Genomic DNA, 18,006 nt, shown 5'->3' with positions numbered 1-18,006 from the left:
CTTTGCCATGCCCACAGCTTCAGCCCCTGTCGTCACTCATGCTGCCTCATGGCTTAGCCTCCCTTTATGACAGTCCTGTCCCTGTGGTCCCATGGGCACCTGTCCCCTCTGCACCTCAGCAGGGACTTACCCTGTGTTTCAGTACCTCCCACCATTGCGGACGACCAGACAGATTTCACAGTGACCAGGATGGCCCCTGTGGTCCTCACATGCCACAGCACAGGGTCACCAGCCCCAACCGTGTCCTGGAGCAAAGCAGGCGCCCAGCTGGGGGCAAGGGGCAGTGGCTATCGGGTCCTGCCCTCTGGTAAGTAAGGGGGAGCAGCTGAGAAGCCTCTGGGGTGGGGTGGGGGGCTGCACAGAAGGTGTGGAAGAGCCCTGGGCAGCAGCATCTTTGCTGTGTGGCCTGAGGGAAGACCCTTGCCCTCTCTGAGCCTCAGTAGCACTTTGAGTGCACTGTACTGCTGTTTGAGGCCCATCAGAGAAACTCCAGGATCCTGGGGAAATCAGTGTTTTCTGGCCGAAGGTGAAAAACCCCTAGGAGTGTTGGAAAAGCTGGCTTCACCCCAGGGTGCCAGCCTTCATTTCAAAATCATCATGCTCTTGACCTTTTGGTGTTTGAGGGTTCCTATTTTGATGGCATTTGGGTAACAGGGGTGGTGATTTGTAAAATGCCATGGCTGTGCTGAGAATATGGCTCACTTGGTAGACCGCTCTCCTAGCATGAGCAAAGACTTGGATTCTATCCCCTGAGCCACACAAAGCTGGCTTGGTGGTCCACATCTGTAATTCCAGTACTTGAGAGGTAGAGGCAGATTGGGGATTTAGCTCAGTGGTGGAGCGCTTGCCTAGCAAGCACAAGGCCCTGCTCAAATAAATAAATAAATAAATAAATAAATAAATAGAGGTAGAGGCAGGAAGATCAGAACTTCAAGGTCATCCTTAGTCATAGAGTAGGTTCAAGGCCAGCCTGGGCTACATGAAACTGGTCTCAAAAAATGCAAATGTAGAACTGAATGTAAAATAAAATAAAATAAAATAAAAGAAAGAAAGAAAGAAAAAATGCAGCCAGTGGTGGTAAATGCCTTTGATCCTGGAACTCCAAAGGTAGAGGCAGGCAGATCTCTGTGAGTTAGAGACTGGTTGGGTCTACAAAGCAAGTTCCAGGACAGCCAGAGCTACACAGAGAAGCCCTGTCTCAAAAAAAAAATTGCATTTACTTGTCAAAATGATTAGGGCAATTTCCCCCTTGAGTGCTCTTGCTAGTTAGGAAACCCTGTTCTTAAGACCAATGGGCAGGGCAGCCTCTGATTTTCAGACTCTCTAGGTGCAATGGACCCTTCCTTCCAACCTGGAGTTACAGGCCAGTGACCTCGCTCCCTTCCCCTACCCAGCAAGCCCCAGGTAACATCCCCAAAACACTTTGCAGTGAGGCTGAGCTGAGGCTGTAAGAAGGAAGATGAGGAGAATGAGGGAGTCCCAGAGGCATCTGGGAAGAGTACATAGAGAAAGCCAGGGGTTCCCAGCAAGGAACAACTGACCCTGGGCTCCCACAGCTGCAGCCCATCTGGCCTGATTGTCATCGTGCACATTGAGAAACTGAGGCCCAGAGAGTAGAAGGAAGCTTTCACAGTCACACCTTGGGCAGGGAGCATGATGGGCTTGGAACCTGGTCCCCATGCCCTCTGCTGCCCATGAGGTTTACCCATGGGCAGCAAAGGCAGTTTGAAAGTGTGTTGGTAACAGCCCTGCCCCCTCCATTGTAGCAGGGTCCTTGCTGTTGTTCCCTTTGGGGGAGGGGGCCAAGTAGGTGCAGAGTCAACGACACAGACTCTGAGGAGACAGACTCGGAGAATGTCGAAACAACAAGCTCAGTTTATTTAGGAAGAGGCAAGCCTTATATACCCTCTACCCCTCCCTGGGGGGAGGTCTGATGAATATGCATCTGCTGGTGTGACATGGCTGTCTCTCATTGGTCCAGGTCATCCCCAGATCATGTTTTAGCTGCTGTTGCTAAGGCCCTTAGGCAGACCCAGGTTGGCTCTCAGAAAGTATCTTTTTTACTTGGCTCAAGCAGCCTCAAGCCTGCTAGGGATGAGTCATCCCATACTCCATCACTAGAGATTCCTGTCCCCAATCTCCTCCCCCTCCCTCACCATGCTTGACTCCCCCTACAGGTGCTCTGGAGATTGAGCAGGCCCTTCCTATCCACGCTGGCCGATACACCTGCACAGCTCGCAACTCTGTTGGGGTGGCCCGCAAGCACATGGTCCTCACAGTGCAAGGTAGGTCCCCCAGCTGGGCCACCTGAGGCCCCTGGTTAAAGGGAGTAGGTGAGGAACTGGAGGCAGGTGGGGCTGAGAATATGGGGAGGCCTCAGCCAGTGATGCCCACCCCATACCAGCCTACCTGACATTAGTTCCTAGTTCGGAATCTTTGGGAGAAAATAGGTTCCCTGCAGCCTTGTTGCTGGTCTGAGGCTTCAGAGCCTCCGTTCCTTTAGAAGGCCTCCTCTTTGCTATACATCCTGGTTGAAGGGACTCCTGTGGAGGAACCTCTGTCTTCTCTGCCTGCAGCCTCCCCGGTGGTGAAGCCACTGCCCAGCGTGGTGCAGGTCGTGGCATCGGAGGAGGTGAAGCTTCCCTGTGAGGCCTCTGGCATCCCCCAGCCAGTGGTCATCTGGCAGAAGGAGGGGCTCAGCATCCCTGAAGGTGAGACCCCACAGTGGCCAGCTGGAGGGGTAAGGTGGTCCTCCCTCCTGCCCAGGAGACCCCCCTCCCCCTCCCTGAGAGGTCCCACATAGCCCAAACTGAGCCCAAGACAGTCCCACCTTCTGCTCTGGCAACCCCCTTCTGCCCTCCTATCTGAGGTCCTACCTGAGCACCCAGTGGCCAGTTGGGAAGTCTGGGAGTATCCTGTCTGCCCCATCACTCTGTGACACCAGCAAATCAGACAGCTCATCTCAGGTCACATCTGGCCCCTCTAGGCCAGTGGTTTCCAACCTTCCTAATGCTGCGACCCCTTAATACAGTAGTTCCTCATGTTGTGGTGACCCCCAACCAAAAATTTATTTCATTGCTACTTCATAACTGTAATTTTGCTACTGTTATGAATTGTAATGTAAATATCTGATATGCAGGATATCTGATATGTGACCCCCCCAAAGGGGTCCCAACCCACAGGTTGAGAACCACTGCTTTAGGCAACCCCCAGATATTATCCTTAATTTTATCCTTTCACGTCCAGGAACACGTATACAGGTCCTCGCCAGTGGCCAGCTGTGGATCACGCACACCAGACCAGAGGATGCTGGGAACTATTTCTGCATTGCCCAGAACAGTGTGGGCAGTGCCATGGCAAAGACCAGGCTGGTGGTGCAAGGTGGGCCTGGAGGGACCTGCAGGAGATGTGGTTACCGGGGACTCTGAGGCGCTCTCTCTCTCTCTCTCTCTCTCTCTCTCTCTCTCTCTCTCTCTCTCTCTCTCTCTCCACTGTGTGCTCTAGCCCCTGCTGACACATCCCTACCCACTCCCTGCCCAGCACTGCTGAAGTTACTAGGAAGAAGCCTCACTTTCCTCTTGTCCACCCTCTGCCTCCTCCAGCGCCTCCTGGGATGCTAGCCTGGCCTTCCATCCTTTGTTGTAACTTGGTGACAGTAGCCATTGGCCCTGACCAGCAGCTTCTCCGTGGCTCTCCCTTAGCTTGAGCCTTACGGTCTGCCAATGTCTGCTCACCGCACAGAGGACATTCGGTGCGGCTCAGGGTCCTGTGGTTGTTGACAGGACGTCTGGATGGCTATGGTTCTGCAACTAGGGTCAAGCTTTGCCCTGAATCCAGAGTAGCTCCTGGCTCCTTACCCCTCCAAGCCTGCTTGCCCAGCGTGGAGGCATGTCCCCAGATGAATGACACCAAGCACGCCTTCCTGTGACCTTCACTCTGTCCCTAGCACAGTCCCTGTGGGAGCGAAGTGTACCAGCTTTGCTGCACGTGGTCTCAGGCTGTCACACACAGGGAGCCTGTGCTAATGGCACCTACGTGGTCTCAGCCCCCGCCACAGTGCTTTAAGTCATTGTGCGTGTGTGCATACACATGCGTGTACACACCCGGGCACACAGGTGCAATAGGGTCACCCTGACATGACATCCTTCTGACCACAGGCAGTGACCTGTGGCTGGGCAGTTGGTAGAAGCTGATGGAGGCTGCGGGGACCACAAGGGGCGGTGTCGCAGAGCAGCCCACCCCACCCCAGCTTACCCCAGCCCCAAATGGACCTCCGTCTCCCCGCAGTCCCGCCTGTGATTGAGAACGGCCTCCCAGATCTGTCCACCACAGAGGGCTCCCAAGCCCTCCTGCCCTGCACGGCCAAGGGCAGCCCTGAGCCAGCCATCACCTGGGAAAAGGATGGCCAGCTAGTGTCTGCAGCCGACGGCAAATTCACCCTGCAGCCTTCCGGGGAGCTCCTGGTGAAGAACTCCGAGGTGAGTGTGGCCCTCGGATGGCAGAGAGCTGTGGAGAACCACTTGTTTGCCAAGGTTATCCCTGAGCCCTGTTAGGCCCTTTAGCCCCTGGGAGCCTGGGAGGGCAATGTTGGCATCCCACCCAAAAGGATAAACCAAGGCTCAGAGTGCAATTGGATATTCAAGATCACTTCTGTCAATGGTCAGAACCCAGGTTTGAAACTGGACCTCTACCATCACTTCCCAGGGAAGCACAGTGACAACTTTGTGTCTACACAGTACACCAGTTGTTTTCAACCAACCTCGACAACATTGCAAGTCCTCCAAGTTCAGGAGGAGGTGCTGAACCAGGGCTACGGGGGTGCCAGCACCCTTGATTATCAGTACTGCAAAAGGGGCTGCATTTTTAGTGGCATGGCAGCTGTGTGGTGACATCCAAGCTTCGAGGGTTATCAGGCCCCAGACCCTGCCCCACAGCAGTGAGGAGCACACTAGCCCTGTCCCAGTGCCCTGGAGAACATCTCCCTCAGAACATCACTGGGTTTTCTCCATGAAGGCCCCGAGGTAGGAGCCACTCTTGGGTGTTTCAAACATGGAGAAGCTGGCATGGATCAGTTTGAGCACAAGGTCCAGCCACTCAATTCAGGAAACAGGACTGGGTCCCATGGCTCTGGTCGTGTGGTCAGAAGCTCAGGGAAGTTATTGCTGACTATAGGATCTGGGGAACATGCTCTACTTCTCTGGCTTGGATGCGCCATAGGAGCCTGTGGAGAACAGTCTCCAAGGGTGTTCTGGCCCAGGCTAGGTGCAGAGGCGGTCTTCATCCTGAGCCCCCTCTACCCACAGAGCCAGGATGCAGGCACATACATCTGTACTGCAGAGAACGCTGTGGGCCGTGCCCGCCGCCGCGTGCATCTCACCATCCTGACGCTGCCTGTCCTCACCACCTTGCCTGGGGACCGCAGCCTGCGCCTTGGGGACAGACTGTGGCTTCGCTGTGCAGCCCGGGGCAGCCCAACACCCCGCATTGGCTGGACCATCAATGACCAGCCTGTGACAGGTTTGGGTCTCCTGGAGTCAGGGGTGATGAGAGCTGGGAGCTGGAAGAGGGTGGAAGCCAGTCCTTCAGGCTCTGGATGTCCAGGCTGTACAGGAAACAGAGAGGTCTGCCTGTGAGCACACATCCTGAGCCATATGTCAGAGCTGGCAACAAGCCATCTGACCGGAAAACTCAGCCCCAGAGACCTCAGGTCAGGAGGGGCTGCCTGTGTTCTGGCCCCGAGATGCTGTTCCACAGTGGGTAACTGTTCTCCCTTCTGAGACCCAGGGGGGACACAGGGTTTCAGAGTACACCGTGGGAACTTGACGAATGCCAGCTTCTCTAGTGAATGCTGAGTACCCTCCCCTGAAAATGGCCTTCCTACTGTGGAGTGCATCCCTCATCCCAAGTCTAAGACCAGGCCTGCTGAGCACCCGTGTGTGGCTACAGACAGGCTTCACCGGGCCCCACCCTTTTCAAGGGAGTTTCCGCAGGTGTCCCAGCTACTTCTTCTGTGACACAGAGAAAAGCAGGGGTACCAGGGACAGGATGACTCAACACAGAAATACACGTGACATCCCAAATAAATTCCCCTTTCCTGTCCTAGAGACCATGTCTGGCCCTCAACAAGGAAAGGCAGTCTGTTCTCGGGCCCTGAGTTCAAGTCCTCAGCATCCATGGAATTAGCTGGATATCGTGCTGTTTATCTGCAGTTCCCAGCACTGAGAAGGCAGAGACAGCCATATCTCTGGACCTCAGTGGCCAGCCAGTCTAGTCCAGTGGTTCTCAACCTGTGGGTCACGACCATTTTATAGGGGTCACATATCTGATATCCTGCATATTAGATATTTACATTACAATTCACAACAGCAGCAAATTACAGTTATGAAGTAGCAACAAAAATAATTTTATGGCCGGGCGGTGGTGGCGCACGCCTTTAATCCCAGCACTCGGGAGGCAGAGGCAGGTGGATCTCTGTGAGTTCGAGGCCAGCCTGGGCTACCAAGTGAGTTCCAGGAAAGGCGCAAAGCTACACAGAGAAACCCTGTCTCGAAAAACCAAAAAAAAAAAAAAATTTTATGGCTGGGGTCCCCACAACAAGCAGTGGTGTCAAGGGTCACAGCATTAGGAAGGTTGAGAACCACTGGGCTGGCCAAGCAGAAAGCTCACAGCTGGCCTGAGCTCCTGAACCCACTGCCTTGATTCCCAAACACCGGGGTGACAGGCCTGCAATTCTTTGCCTGGCTCTTTATGATAATAGGCCTACTGCCACCTGGAAATTATAAAACAGGCAAATTCTTGTTGTTCAGCTTTCTATGGGCCCCATGTTGGGCACTAAAATGTGGTTGTTTGGTTTTTACTCTTTACTCTTTTGGGGGCCCACCACCCAACTCCCAAATAAATCACACAGAGAGACTTATTATTACTTATAAATGCCTGGCCTTACCTTGGCTTGTTTCCTGTCAGCTTTTCTTAACTTTAAATTATCCCATCTATCATTTGCCTCAAGGCTTATTACCTTTTCTTACTCCTGTAAATCTTACTTTTGCTCTTATTCCATGGCGGCTGGGTGGCTGGGTGGCTGGGTGGCTGGGTGGCTGGCCCCTGGCTTCCTCCTCTCCTTGTTCTCTTGCTATTTCTTCCTTCCCTCCCAGATTTCTCCATTTATTCTCTCGGCCTGCCAGCCCCGCCTATCCTCTCTCTTGCCTTGTTATTGGCTGTTCAGCTCTTTATTAGACCATCAGGTGTTTTAGACAGGCACAGTAACACAGCTTCACCGAGTTAAACAAATGCAACATAAAAGAATTCAACACAGGGGCTGGGGATTTAGCTCAGTGGTAGAGCACTTGCCTGCAAGCACAAGGCCCTGGTTTGGTCCTCAGCTCCGGAAAAAAAAAGAAAAGAACACACTTTTGCATCATTAAACAAATGTTCCACAACACAAATAAATGTAACACATCTTAAAATAATATTCTACAACAAATTCTGTAGCCACATCCTCTTTGGCTGTGGCCTCCACAAAAAAGATCTAACCCAGTCAGCCAGCTGCCCATGGAGCAGGGACCCCCCCCCCATCAGTTTCTGCATTCCTGTTGAGCACCTTGTGGATACACAGGCCTCAGCAAAGCCCTCTATCCCTGGACTGAGTCATGGACATCTCTTTTTCCACCACAGAGGGGGTGTCTGAGCAGGATGGTGGCAGCACACTGCAGCGGGCAGCCGTTGCCAGAGAGGACAGCGGGATGTATGTGTGCTGGGCTGAGAACAGCGTTGGCCGCGTGCAGGCTGCCAGCTTCGTCCATGTGAAGGGTAAGACGTGAGCCTATGCCATCTTCCCCGTAGACCTCCTGTAACCCATTTCTGGCCGTTTAAGAGACAAGCTTCCTGCCTTCTAACTAGTGACTGACTCTTCAGCCTCTGTGTGTCTGGGACCCCCTGGGGGGCCTCATAAACTGCCAGGACCCAGTTCTACTCTGGACTCTGTAAACTCATGGGGGGGGGTGTGCAGAAAACAGTGTATTTTACACTCTCTCCCCTGACAGTCCCACTTCCAGCTGGAGTAGTGGGAGGGGGCATCGGGGCCAAGCTGTGCCCAGCCTGCCACCGTTATCCCCTTGACATAGGTAGCCCTTAGAGACACTGGGGTTTTTGCTCAGCCTTGGGTGGGCCTTGTTGGAGGCCATGTAACTCAGGGCACTGGGACTGTCTGACTTTGGGTAGATTCAGTCTCAGGAGCCCAGGAATTGTGGAAACCAGTGCAGACTAGCTGCCGTGCTTGGAGAGCAGCATGAGTCCCTTGGCTCCTGTGTCCGACAGTGTCCCCACACTCCTGCAGTGTGATCTGCAGCCGGGGTGATCCATCCGGCCCCTTGTGTTGGCTCTTACAGAGGCTCCAGTCCTACAAGGGGAAGCCTTCTCCTACCTGGTAGAACCTGTAGGGGGCAGCATCCAGCTAGACTGTGTGGTTCGTGGAGACCCAGCTCCAGACATCCGCTGGACCAAAGACAGCCTTCCACTGCCCATCAGCCGCCTCTACCTCCAGCTACAGAATGGCTCCCTGACCATCCTCAGGACCAAGGCAAGGCGGGGCCCAGTCCTGTGGGTTTTTTACAGCTGTTTGGGGGCTCTTTTGGTTAGCACTACCCTCTAGAGTCTACACAGCACTTCCCTGCTTCCTCTCTAGGTATTGCCCCACCCCACTCACTTGTCTGTGCCTTACCATCGTCCATGGTTATTTCTGCCTCATAGGCTAGCAGTGGAAAATCATCTGTAGAGAAGTCGTATGCCAGATATTTAAGAGTGGCCTGTGAGAACAGTCACCTTAATATTATTTTTAATATGAGTAGGCTAGGGGGGTTAATAGGTGACTATGACCCTCCTGGATATCAGGGCCACAGTGCATGCAGGAGGCTGACTCTGCTCATGTCTCTACTGCCTGTTCCCTATCTATGGTCAGCTCCCCTCCCAGCTTTCATCTGCACCCCACGTTCCAGCAGCCAGTGACAGTGAAACTCACCAGTCTCTCCTGGCATGACATCATCGTAGGCTTTGAACCTGCTCACTTGGGAACCACGCAGATAGTGATTAAAAATAGGGCTAGTCCGCGCTGGGTGGTGGTGGCGCACGCCTTTAATCCCAGCACTCTGGAGACAGAGCCAGGCAGATCTCTGCGAGTTCGAGGCCAGCCTGGGCTACCAAGTGAGTTCCAGGAAAGGTGCAAAGCTACACAGAGAAACCCTGTCTTGAAAAAAAAAAAAGTAGGGCTAGTCCAACAGCAGCTGCAGTGACAGCCACTGCCTAAGCAAGGACATGTGGCATGAGGCTTAACAGTCATGACAGTCCCGGGGACACCTAAAACCATTCTAGGGACATTTGCAACAGTCCCAGGGACACCTGCATCAGCCCTGGGGACACCTGCATCAACCCTGGGGACACCTGCATCAGCCCTGGGGACACCTGCATCAGTCCTGGGGACACCTGCATCAACCCTGGGGACACCTGCATCAGCCCTGGGGACACACTGCATTAGTCCTGGGGACACCTGCATCAGTCCTAGCAGCTCTTATTCTTTTAGAGGTTGGGAAACTGGGTCTCCAGAGACACAGTAATGTGGTAGCAATGGGACTCCACCCATGTGGATCTGGCCTCCAGACCTCCACCCTCAGCTCCGCATCATGCAGACCCCTAGACACTACCTCCTGGGCACGGATGGTCTCTCATGCTGCCCTGGATCCATCCCCTCAGAAGTGCAAATGGAGCCAGGCATGATCTCAAAAAAAAAAAAGTAATAGAAAGTTAGGGGTTTTTGTTGTAGTGTTGTTTTTTTAAATATTCCTTTTGGTTTGGTTTTTATTTTGGTTTTGGTTTGTTTGGGGGTGGTATTTTGTTGTTGGTTTTGTTTTGTTTTGAGACAGGGTCTCACAAAGTAGCCCAGGCTGGCCTCGAACTCACAGAGATCCGCCTGCCTCTGCCTCCCGAGTGCTGGGATTAAGGGTGTGCGCCACCACCACCTGGCCACGCTCTGCTTTTAAAAATAAAATAAAATAACTCTAGCAGCAACAGCACAAAGGAAAAAGCAGGACAGGCTCCCTGTGTCGCCACAGTCTTGATGGCCATGGCACCCCATGAGCAGTGTCCTTAGCCACTGAGTTAGTGGGCTGGAGACCCTGCTTGCTTCCCATTCCAGTGCAAGCATCCTGAGAAGCCTTGGGCTTTGGAATGTACCAGGCTCGGGCTGGGGAGATGGCTCAGTCAGCAGAGTGTTCGTCATGATTCATGAAGACTGGAGTTCGATCCCCAGAACGTACATTTCAAAAGCTGGGCCTGGTGGCTCAGATAATCCAAGCCCTGGGCAAGCACACAGGCTGACCCTTTGCCTCGCTGGCCAGCCAAGCCTCAAATACTTGTTGAGTTCCAGGCCAGAGAGAACAAGGCAGATAGAGAGGAGCTGAGTAATGACAGGAAAAGTTGACCTCTGGCCTACACACACACACACACACACACACACACACAAAAAAAAAAAAAAAACAGTAAATAGATAAATAATTTTAAGTGTGCTTGATAGTATTAGCGAACATATTCCCAGGGCATCCAAATCCCAACAGTGCATGGCCGAGCTATAGTAGCTCCTGTAGACTTCTGGAAGAATCAGAGTTGGGCTTTCCCTAGCACAAGACTGCCCAAAGCAACAAACCCTAGCCTCCCTCACCACCCGGGGTCTGAGTGCAGAGGCTCTGGATTCTCCGCATAGCAGATGAAAGGCCCCGGGCACCCTTGCTGCCTCCAGGATTCCTGTTTCCCTGTCCACTTTACACCCCTCCCAGCTAGATAAGTCTCAGCACAGTCACCTTTGTGCCTGACCTGAGCACCTGTCCCCCCCCCCTTGCCACCTGCAGATGGACGACGCAGGACGGTACCAGTGCCTGGCCACCAACGAGATGGGCACCGTGAAGAAAGTGGTCACTCTTGTGCTGCAGAGTGAGTTTCTGTCCCTAGCAGGTAGAGAGCAGGTGTCGAGGGCACTCGGGGTCAGCTGTGACCGGGTATGGTTAATTATGGGGCAGGGGTCATTGAAGCCCGGTAAAACATTTCCCAAATGTAGGGTGCAACTGAGGGTCGGGCTGGAAAAATATTGCTGTTATTTTTATTGTTGTTGTTTCTATTCAAGATTCAAAACCGCCTTTGAGGTTAAAGCGACAATTCTTGCATTGGACATGCAACTCAGAGTTTTTGTAGCGCTATCTGAGTCTCAGGGGAAACCTGTGAAGGAAGCTTGGGAGCTTTGCAGAAAGTATTTTGTGTGTTTTGGAGGGGTGTATGGGGGTGCTCACCAGTGCATGAACATGTGGAGGCCGGAGGTTGATGTCGCCAGTCTTCCTGTCTTGCTCTCCAAATTACAGTTGTGAGACAGGTCTCCCAGCAAACCAAGAGCTCACTGTTTTAACTAGCTTGACTGGCCGAGTAGGTCCCAGATCCTTCTGCTTCTGCCTTCCCAGCCCTGGGCTTAGGAACGTGCCCTGCCTGGCTTTCGATCAAATGCAGGTTGCCATGTTTATGCAGCACCAAGCACTTCATCTGCTGAGCCATTTCCCCAGTCCTCCAGAAAATACTGTATTGAAGATGAACCCACATATGAAGTAGAGCATTCCACCTGATGTCTGGCACAATGAGAGTCCATAAAGGGAACCCACCCACCAATACCAGCTCCCAGCACCCCAAACAACCCTAGTCATTCTCTCTTAGCCCACTGATTGCTGCCCTGAGATTTTATAACAAAAGACCTCGAGCTCTGCTGAGCTATAATTCACATTGAGTGAGTGTGGCGGCACACATCCATAATCTCAGCCCTTAGGAGGCTGAGGCAGGAGGATTACTGAAAGTTCATAGGCAGCCTGGACTACATAGTGAGTTTTGAGCCTGCCAAGCCTACACTGTGAGACTCTAATCTAAAAAAGAAAAAATTTTAAAGGTGGGGTGTGGATGAGGGTAGACCAGATGGCTCAGTGGTAAAGACCACTGCTCTTCCAGAAGGCTAGTGTTCGGTTCTCAGTACCCATGTCAGAAAGCTCACAACTTCCTTTAATTCCAGCTCCAGGGGTACTCAGCACCCTCTTCTGGCCTCTGTGGGTACTTACACTCATGTACACATGCTCACACAGACACACAATTTAAAATAAATCTTTCAAAAAGAAAAGAAAAGGTATTTATCTGAGTAGTTGTTGATAAAATCATGGAGTTGTGCAAGCATAGCCATGCCTGGCAGATTTCTATCAGCAGGAACTTCCTGGGACCCCTTCAGTCCCTCCTGCTCCCAGGCCAGCCCCAGGCCCACTAGTCACCTGCTTCCTGTTTCTCCAGATGATCCTCTTCTGGGACTTTCACACAGATGGGGACCCAGACAGTCTTCTTGGTTCTGACTCCTTTGAGCTGTGAATTCCCTTTCTCCCCATCTATAACCTGTCTGTGACTTTTCTTGACAAAGACTTTAAAGAAAGGCTAAAATGTAACATTTAAGGAAGTCCATACTTAACCAATTTTGTACTTTTTGGATTGTATATTTAGTGTTGTATTTTTTTTAAGTCCTTGGAGTTGGAGAAATGATGCCATCAGTAAAGTGCTTGGCCTGCAAACGTGATAACCGGAGTTCAGTCCCCGGGACTCATTTAAAAAGTCCAGGGTGGGGGATGCCGGGCAGTGGTGGCACACGCCTTTAATCCCAGCACTCGGGAGGCAGAGGCAGGTGGATCTCTGTGAGTTCGAGGCCAGCCTGGTCTACAGAGTGAGTTCCAGGATAGCCACCAAAGTTACACAGAGAAACCCTGTCTCGAAAATCCAAAAAAAAAAAAAAAAAAAAAAAGTCCAGGGTGGGGCTGGTGAGATGACTCGGCATATGAGTGCTTGCGACCGAGCCTAACCACCTAAATTCAGTCTATAGAATGGTACAAGTTGAGAAGTGACTCCCACCAGTTGTCTTCTGGGCCCCCCCTCCACACCCTGTGGCAGATGTAAGAGTGGAGGAATAAATACATGTGAAAACAGAATGTTAAAACTCTGTGTAACAACACACATCCCAGTACTGGGCAGTGGCGGGAAGTAGACCCCCAGGGCTTTGCTGGGCAACCAGTCCGACCTAACTAATGAGCTCCAATGCAGAAACCCCATCTCAGTAAACAAGGTGGACAGCACCTCAGGTTGACCTCTGACCTCACTATGCAGGTGCATACATGCAAGTACACACATACATGTCTACAATCTTTCTTTCTTTCTTTTGGTTGTTCAAGACAGGGTTTCTCTGTGTAGTTTTGGTGCCTGTCCTGGATCTCACTCTGAAGACCAGGCTGGCTCTGCCTTCCAAGTGCTGGGAGTGTGCGCCACTGCTGCCCGGCTATAGTTGTGGTTCTTACATGGGGTCTGTGATTCATTCTGAGTTCATTTTTAAGTGAAATAAGGGTCCAATCTTTACTTTCTTTTTCATCTGGAATCCAGCTGTTCCTGTAGACCCCTGTTTCCCTCAGGACACATCACAGCACACTTTAGAGCAGGCCACTACACTTGTTTTGCTGAACTGATCACTAAATATTTTCTTATTTTACCTAAAATTGCTTAATTTGGGAATTTTTGTTGCTAGTTCATAGAAGAAGTACAGATGATTTGATTTGGGGTGGGGGGGTCACAAGATCTTGAACTCACAATCCTCCTGCCTCCACCTCAGAGTGCAAAGGTTACAGGCATGACCCACCACAATTTATTCAGTTTTAGGAATTGAACTCAGGGCTTCATGCATGCTCAACAAGCCCTCTACCAACTGAGCAGCATCCCCCACCCATCATCATCATCACCCTCATCATCATCATTATCATCATCATCATTACCATCAACACACACACACACACACACACACACACACACACACACACACACACACATACGTGGATATCCGAGGACAGCTTTGGGTAGTTGGTTCTCTCTCCATCCTCTTTGTGTGATACTGTAAGCTCCAGGCTGACTGGCTGCACGCTGATCTCCCACAGGAGTGCTGGGACTGCAGAGGCAGGCTTTCACACGGGTTCTGAGGCAGGCTTTCACACGGGTTCTGAGGCAGGCTTTCACACGGGTTCTGAGGCAGGCTTTCACATGGGTTCTGAGGCAGGTCTGCAGAAGCAGGCTTTCACACGGGTTCTGAGGCTCTGCTCTTGGATAGTCAGGCCTATGTGGCAAGTGCTTTGACCTGCCACCTCACCTTGTCAGCCCATCCTGGGTTTTTATATCTTGATCTTATGCCCTGTGGCTTCACTAGCTTGGTTTTTAATTCTGGTGAATTTCATAGGGTTTCCCACACATGGGATCTTCTGTGTGTCATTATGAACAGAGTCTGCTTCTTCCTTTCTTGTCCACACTTTGGTTTCTTTGCCGCACTTATGGCACTGATCAGTCACCCTAAAGAACCACCCTTCCTCACCAGCCCTACCTGACTCAGTCTCTCTTGGGTCAGGTGTGAGGACAGCTGTCTGTCCCGCTGAGGGGGTCCCTTTATCCTGAGTTTTCCAGGGGCTTTTGTCATGGGTGGGGTGGACCTGGTCACAGACAAAGTCTCTGAGGTGTGTACATCCTACGCTTGTTAAGAACAGTCAGAAGCCCTGTACTTCAGAAGACAGAAAACACTGAAAGAGAAGGTAAGGGAGACCACGGCTCCCAGGGCCCAAGGATCAGGAGGTGTGAATCTCCTCTGACCTGCTGAGTGAGGCTGAGCCAATATCTGGAAATATAGCTAGACTCTCATAAAAAGTTATAATAGGAAGCCCAGCAAAAGCCCCTTCTCTCTGCCTAAAGGAAAGACAAGTGGGGCTGATGAGAGGACTCAAGGGATAAAGATGAGTTTACCACCAAGACTGACAACCTGAATTGAACCCCTGGGATCCCTGGTGGAGGGCGAAAACCACCCCGGAAGTTGCCCTCTGAACTCCACATGTGTATCATGTGTCCCTAGACATACACACAACATATGCACATACACCATCGCCACTACCACCACACAACATACAAAAAATAGATTTGAAAATTTAACTCGTGTGTGTGTGTGTGTGTGTGTGTGTGTGTGTGTGTGTGTGTGTTCACATGAGTACAGGGGCCCACAGAGGCCAGAGTTACAGGCAGTTATGAGTCACCTGACATGGATTCTGGGAACCAAATTCAGTCCTCTACAAGAACAGTATGCTGTCTCCAACCCCTAAATAAATAAATGTAATTTAAATTAAAATTTTAAACTAGAAGAAGAAACAAATGATGAGGCAGGAAAAGACATTGCTAAGATGGTCACTTTGCTCCAGTTACCATGGGAATCACTCTGTACACTCTGCCATGTATAGATAGAGGGCAGCCCACACTTCCCCTGCACCCTGAAATGGGACTCTCATCACCCTTCAGGCCTAGTGAGGGGACAGGACTGTCCCCACTTCTCTCATGAGGGAGCCTCCTCCCCACACGGTTGGTGGGAGCCTTGTTGGGAATCGGGAAGCCTCAGGCTGCCTGACAGTGCCTGCCCTCTCAGTGTTCTGGGTGTTGGCAGAGCCCACGGAGGGGCAGGCCTGACAGTGATCCTGTGTCCTCCTCTGGTGTGGAGGAGGGAGGTTGGCCAGAGACACCATCCTTTACCGCGCTGCTTACCACATTTGGTTCTAACAGCGATGGAAACTCCCTGGCTCAATCGGGAACCAGGAAATGCTCGGCCTGAAGGAGCAACGACAGCCAGCCCACGCAGGAGAGGCACAGATGTGTGACTCACCCACCAAAGAGCTGAAAGTGGCCATCACAAACTGCTTCAGCCAGAGATCGTGATCACCGATTGCTCTACCTGCATCTTTCGTCCCCACCGGGGACACAGGGAAGTGGCCAGCCCAGGCCTCTTCACACCTTCCTAACTTTGTTAAGGTTCTGGCATGTACGTCCCCTCAGCTAGGCTGCTGGGATGGGTGTTGTCTCCTCCAGTTTTCCCTACACACTTCAGCCTCTGGGTATGTGTCCCCCTCCACTGAAATGCAGCCAGGCACCCGTGGCAGAAAGCTATTGGTTTTCACCGGTAGCCAGTGGGGATGCCATGTGGAGTGGGATGGGCAGGGTCCTCCACAAAAGGCTGCAGGCTACCAGTTCTCAGCCAGAGTTCTAGAAGCTTTTTGTGTACTGTGGCCTGTGGCTGGTTTCTTAGGCCCTGAAACCATTTTGTCAATTTTGTACTTTTTTGAGGCAGCGAAGGTGACCACTTTACTTAGCCATGGCTGCAGGGCATTTCCTCTTCCTGTTTTGTTTCCATCTGGGGGGGCGGGGATGGTTTTCAAGACAGAGTTTCTCTGTGCAGTTTTGGTGCCTGTCCTGGATCTCACTCTGTAGACCAGGCTGGCCTTGAACTCTCATAAATCCACCTGGTTCTGCCTCCCGGGTGCTGGGATTAAAGGCGTGCACCACCACCGCCTGGCCTTGTTTTCATTTTTTAAGACTTAAAATTTTTCTTTTATGTATTTGAACCATCTCCCCATCCCTTGATATTCATTTAAACAGAGTCCTGGTGCTGGGGCGGCCTTGGTGGCAGAGCACTAGAGTGTGTGTGGCCCAGAGTTCCACCTCCAGCTCCACCAAAACCAGAAAGAAGCTCTAACTGGGATCCTGTCACAGGTCTAACCTCCTCCACACAGCACTGCGACACCATCCTTTGTAAGCGCCCATGCTTAGTTACCAGCCAAGGTCACCTAATACGGCCACAAGGAATTCACCCAGGCCGGTTGGAGGGGCCACAGCACAATTGAGGCTGTGACAGTTTTATTGAGAGCACTCAGACTTTTTGTACCTTTATAGAAACAGAAGATAATGGCAATTGTCAGGACCAATATAGTTATGGTTGCCAGGACCCAGTGAAGTTGGCAAGTCATACAGGGCACACAAGATTAATGTCTAAGACCAAGTGTCCTGTCAAGCTTCCCTGTTCCGTGACTGCTAAGGGAGCATACAGAGAAACACAAAGCGGCCTGAACACTTCGCTGCCTGAGGGAGTGCATCAGCCTCTCGGGAACTGGAAGGCGCACAGTGCCCCAGGAGCCACGGACTCTAGCCTGAAAAACCTCTGATGGATGCCTCTCAAGGCAGCTAGGCCTAGCAACTTCCTGGTTCCCTACAATCTATACTGGTGGAATCTCTCCCTTCCTTTTTGTGGCTATATGGTTTTCTACTCTATGGCCACCCTTGCTCCTGGTCCCCCAGAGGACCCTTTCCAGTTTGGGGTATTTTGAGCAACTCGGTAAGGAGATTCCCATTGGGGTCACTGGGGAGCACCCCTGCACTTCTGTTGGGATAAGCCAGAGCGCAGTCATGAGGTCACACAGCACACATGTTCAACGTCTGTAGACCTGGCTGCGGCGACCTGAGCTGTGGCCCCTCAAGACAGACCTGCCTGTGGTAAGCACAGTGTGATCAGGCTAAAAAGGAGCTGTAGACGCCATCTTAGACTGTCTTAGCAGGCCCCGAGGAGTCACGGGTTCTTATAAAAGAGAGGCGTCCTGGGGAGTAGAGATCTGCAGAGGCACAGGAGGGCGTGGCCAGGAGAGCCGCAGTCACCAGAGGCTGGGTGGGGCAGAGGCAAGTCTCCTGAGCCTCTAGAAATAAGGTTACTCGTTGGCTTCAGTCTTGTGAGACTGATTTGGGGATTCCGGCCCCTACAGCAGTGAGAAAATGGACTCCCACTGTGTTGGTCCCCCAGCTTGGTGCCAGTTTGTTCAGGCCCGAAGCTTGCAGCAACAACAGAGGCATCTCTGCACTTTGACCCACAGTGTAAGAGTACCAATCGTCTCCATCCCCACCAGAGCCAGGCACCTCTCTCCTACCCTGCCTCAGTCAGCTTGATGGGGTGTATGAGAAGAGAGGAGCCATCAGCCCATGTTACAGAGGGGAAACAGTGTCAGGCCTGCCCATTCAGGGGCCACCAAGGCCAGATGGCTCTGGAAAGAGGTTCATAATCATTGGAAG

General features: G+C 52.0%; 1 protein-coding gene across 3 annotated transcripts in view; it reads left to right on the top strand.

Moving 5' to 3' along the window:
- Positions 1-18,006, top strand: part of Hmcn2 (hemicentin 2) — a 152,571-nt gene that overhangs the window by 118,497 nt on the left and 16,068 nt on the right. For all 3 annotated transcript variants that reach the window (XM_028884655.1, XM_037204583.1, XM_037204584.1), the window contains 9 exons: positions 143-307; positions 2,178-2,285; positions 2,577-2,711; positions 3,247-3,381; positions 4,288-4,478; positions 5,304-5,517; positions 7,672-7,806; positions 8,385-8,575; positions 10,893-10,974. In XM_028884655.1, coding sequence (XP_028740488.1) covers positions 143-307; positions 2,178-2,285; positions 2,577-2,711; positions 3,247-3,381; positions 4,288-4,478; positions 5,304-5,517; positions 7,672-7,806; positions 8,385-8,575; positions 10,893-10,974 — 1,356 coding nt within the window. The remainder of the gene's footprint in view (positions 1-142; positions 308-2,177; positions 2,286-2,576; positions 2,712-3,246; positions 3,382-4,287; positions 4,479-5,303; positions 5,518-7,671; positions 7,807-8,384; positions 8,576-10,892; positions 10,975-18,006) is intronic.

The sequence above is a fragment of the Peromyscus leucopus genome, chromosome 4 (assembly GCF_004664715.2).
Source record: "Peromyscus leucopus breed LL Stock chromosome 4, UCI_PerLeu_2.1, whole genome shotgun sequence".
NCBI classification, from domain to species: domain Eukaryota; kingdom Metazoa; phylum Chordata; class Mammalia; order Rodentia; family Cricetidae; genus Peromyscus; species Peromyscus leucopus.
Note: the sequence above shows the minus strand (reverse complement) of the source record. Positions and strands in the feature narration are given on the sequence as shown.